Below are 2,637 nucleotides of genomic sequence, written 5' to 3'. Positions count from 1 at the left end.
CTGACTTGCAGTTGTGGCCGGTCGGCCCCACCTCGAGCTTCCAGGGATGGGAAAGGCCCCAGCAGGTCGAGAGGTTTGCTCCCAACGCTGTAGTGTCGCGGGCGCTTTACCGTGTCCGCGCTGGCCCGCGGCGTAAAGCTGTTTCTTCTCATCCTTACAGGGGTTTGGCTGGCGGGAAGGTTGTTCTGATCCCAGACGGAGGGTATCGCAAGGAATGAAAAGGGGAACCACAGTTTAAAACCACATCACGCACCTCCAGCATCCCCACCCACAGGCACCCCGAAGCTCCCAGCAGCCGGGGCCGCGGCTCAGTGGACCCCACATGGGTCTGCGCTGGCCCGAGCGCTCTGTTCCTTCCCCGGCTGAGCACCAGCAGTGGGAAACGACCCGCTCTGCTGGTTAATCTGGCTCAGGGTCCACTGAAAAGTGCTTTTTTAGCAGTTTTACTTCCCTTGGGGATTTTTTTTGCTTAGGTGCCTTTGTTTGCTGTTTGTTTTGGGTTTTTGTATTTTTTTCCCCCCCTCTCCACAATCAATTTAGGGGAAAAAAAAAAAATAAGCAAATAGAAAAAACTTTCCCTTATTTGTGTTTCTTCTCTCCCAAAGCAGCCGCATTGCCCAAGTAAAGCAAAGAAAAACAGAAACAGCCTCCGACTCCTCCAAGCGCGCAGCAACCATTTCAACACAGGCATCACACAGGAGTTGCAAAGTGATAAAGTCCCAACTGGAAACCACCGGCACAGGACCAGCCAAAACTATCTTGCCAAATCCCCTCAGTTTAGCACTTTGCAGTCAGCTGGATTCAGCTCCACGAACCCTCCAGCCACAGGTCAGGTTCCCAGCTTCTCCACCCCTCGAGTCCCTCGGTGTAGAAGACTCTACACTGGGACAAAAAACCGTATCCCAGGCGATCAGCTCTTTATAAGATGCAAGAACAAGGGGCAGCTAAAAGCCTAGACGCACCCAAAGAACTTAAAATGCGACGAACTTGTATTTCCTGCGCGCCAGCACGGCGCGGAGCTGGTTCGGGCTCTCTAACGGGGGCAGCTCGTGGCGGGTGTTTGCAACAGGGAGCACCTAAAATAGCAGCAACCTCCACAGATTCAGCACATAGTTATGTGCTTTGCTGAACAAGGTGGATGGCCAGTTATCCAAGGCATGGGAGAGACAGGATTTCATAAATAAAACTAATCGAAGTCTGAAGCGTTCCCACTGCTCCTGTAAGAAGATGCCCAGTGCAAGGGAGGTCAGTTGGACCCATCTCCTTCTGCTCTGATATTTACAGAGTTTAGAGGCACCGCGGTCTTGCCTTGCACCAAGTAGTTGTTAAACACCCATGAAATCTGCAGAGACGAGGGGAAAAACCTCCGCTCCTCCCCGCCACCGGCACACGGCGGCCAGCCCGGCCCCCCGAGGGCTGCAAACGCTGCCGAGAGCCCCCGAGAGGCTGCCCCAGAGCCCAGCCCTACCCCGTCCGCAGCCTGAGGAAGAGAAAGCTCAGCCAGACCTGAGAACAATTCGCTTGAAACACTTCGGCAAATCTTTTTGAAATTACTGCAATTAACGCGAGCAACCATCAACAACAAATACTTCACTGAAAACAGAGAAGGAGACCTGGAATTTAAAACGTTATCTCCTAAGTTTGCCCATTCTGCTTCCTAAACAGCTCTGAAAAATAGCTCCTCCTGGCCTGGGAAGCACATTCATTCAGCCTACGATTAATTCTGCTTTTGGGGATTATTTCTGAAGCAAGTCTTTCTGGTCACTGAAGGCAAACGGCCATTTCCAGCAGGTCATACAAGTGTTTCAGTTTAGGTACTTCTTTTTGCAAAGGGAAAAAGCCAGAGCTGCGCCGCAAGACTTACTGAGTTCAGAGAGGGTTTGTCGCGGTGGGTGTTCACTGCTTCCACGTTCAGGGTAATTGTCTCCACTTTGCAACCTTTACCAAAAAAAAAAAAAAAAAAAAAAAAGAGACGTTTATATGAGGAAGGGTAATTTATTAGACAACTGATTTTTTTTTTTTTTTCAATATTGAAAACAGCATGGAAAGTGAGCAGGAATAAACTTGTTATTTTTTAATTAAAAAAAAAACCAGCTTATAAATAAACGGTTCACCCTATTAACAGAATTTAACACTAACTACTCTCTAGCTTTGACCTTCACTGAGAAAGTGCAGCCCTGTGTTACGGGCACTACAGGTCTAGACAGAAAGGCCATTTTTAACTGACTGTACCCCAGATCCAAATCCAAGTTCGGAGGCACAAACGGGCTTCTTCATCAACAGGTGAAATCCACAGTCGTCACTCATTTAAGAGAGGCCACGGCAGAACACTCCTGCACCCACACATCTACTCTCCCACCGTCCCCCCAAAACCTTCCCACCCTCCAGTACTGCATTTTAATACACATTAAAAACGTTACCAGAAGCTTTTACAGCAAGTCCGGTTGCTGCCACACACGAGCACAAACTTGTCCATCAGATCCACACACTCACACAAACCAGAAAAAAAACCCCAAACAAACCAAAAAACCCACAAAACCCAAAAGCAGACAGTATTTACCGTAGGCCACGGGCGTGAGCTTGAGGATGGTGTGGAGGGGGCAGCGCAGGTAGGGCAGCTCGTCTAGGACGGAGGCA

The 2,637-nt window shown here is 49.5% G+C and overlaps 1 protein-coding gene across 1 annotated transcript in view; it reads right to left on the bottom strand.

The window, feature by feature from the left end:
* Nucleotides 1–5: 5 nt before the first annotated feature.
* PFKFB2 (6-phosphofructo-2-kinase/fructose-2,6-biphosphatase 2) overlaps nucleotides 6–2,637 on the bottom strand; it is a gene marked incomplete at its 3' end in the record, with an annotated part of 7,623 nt that continues 4,991 nt past the window's right edge. Inside the window, exons 11-13 of the mRNA XM_010288918.1 lie at nucleotides 2,561–2,623; nucleotides 1,865–1,938; nucleotides 6–185 (exon numbers count right to left, since the gene is read on the bottom strand). Coding sequence (XP_010287220.1) covers nucleotides 6–185; nucleotides 1,865–1,938; nucleotides 2,561–2,623 — 317 coding nt within the window. The remainder of the gene's footprint in view (nucleotides 186–1,864; nucleotides 1,939–2,560; nucleotides 2,624–2,637) is intronic.

This window comes from Phaethon lepturus, unplaced genomic scaffold, assembly GCF_000687285.1.
Source record: "Phaethon lepturus isolate BGI_N335 unplaced genomic scaffold, ASM68728v1 scaffold36416, whole genome shotgun sequence".
NCBI classification, from domain to species: Eukaryota; Metazoa; Chordata; class Aves; order Phaethontiformes; family Phaethontidae; genus Phaethon; species Phaethon lepturus.
Note: the sequence above shows the minus strand (reverse complement) of the source record. Positions and strands in the feature narration are given on the sequence as shown.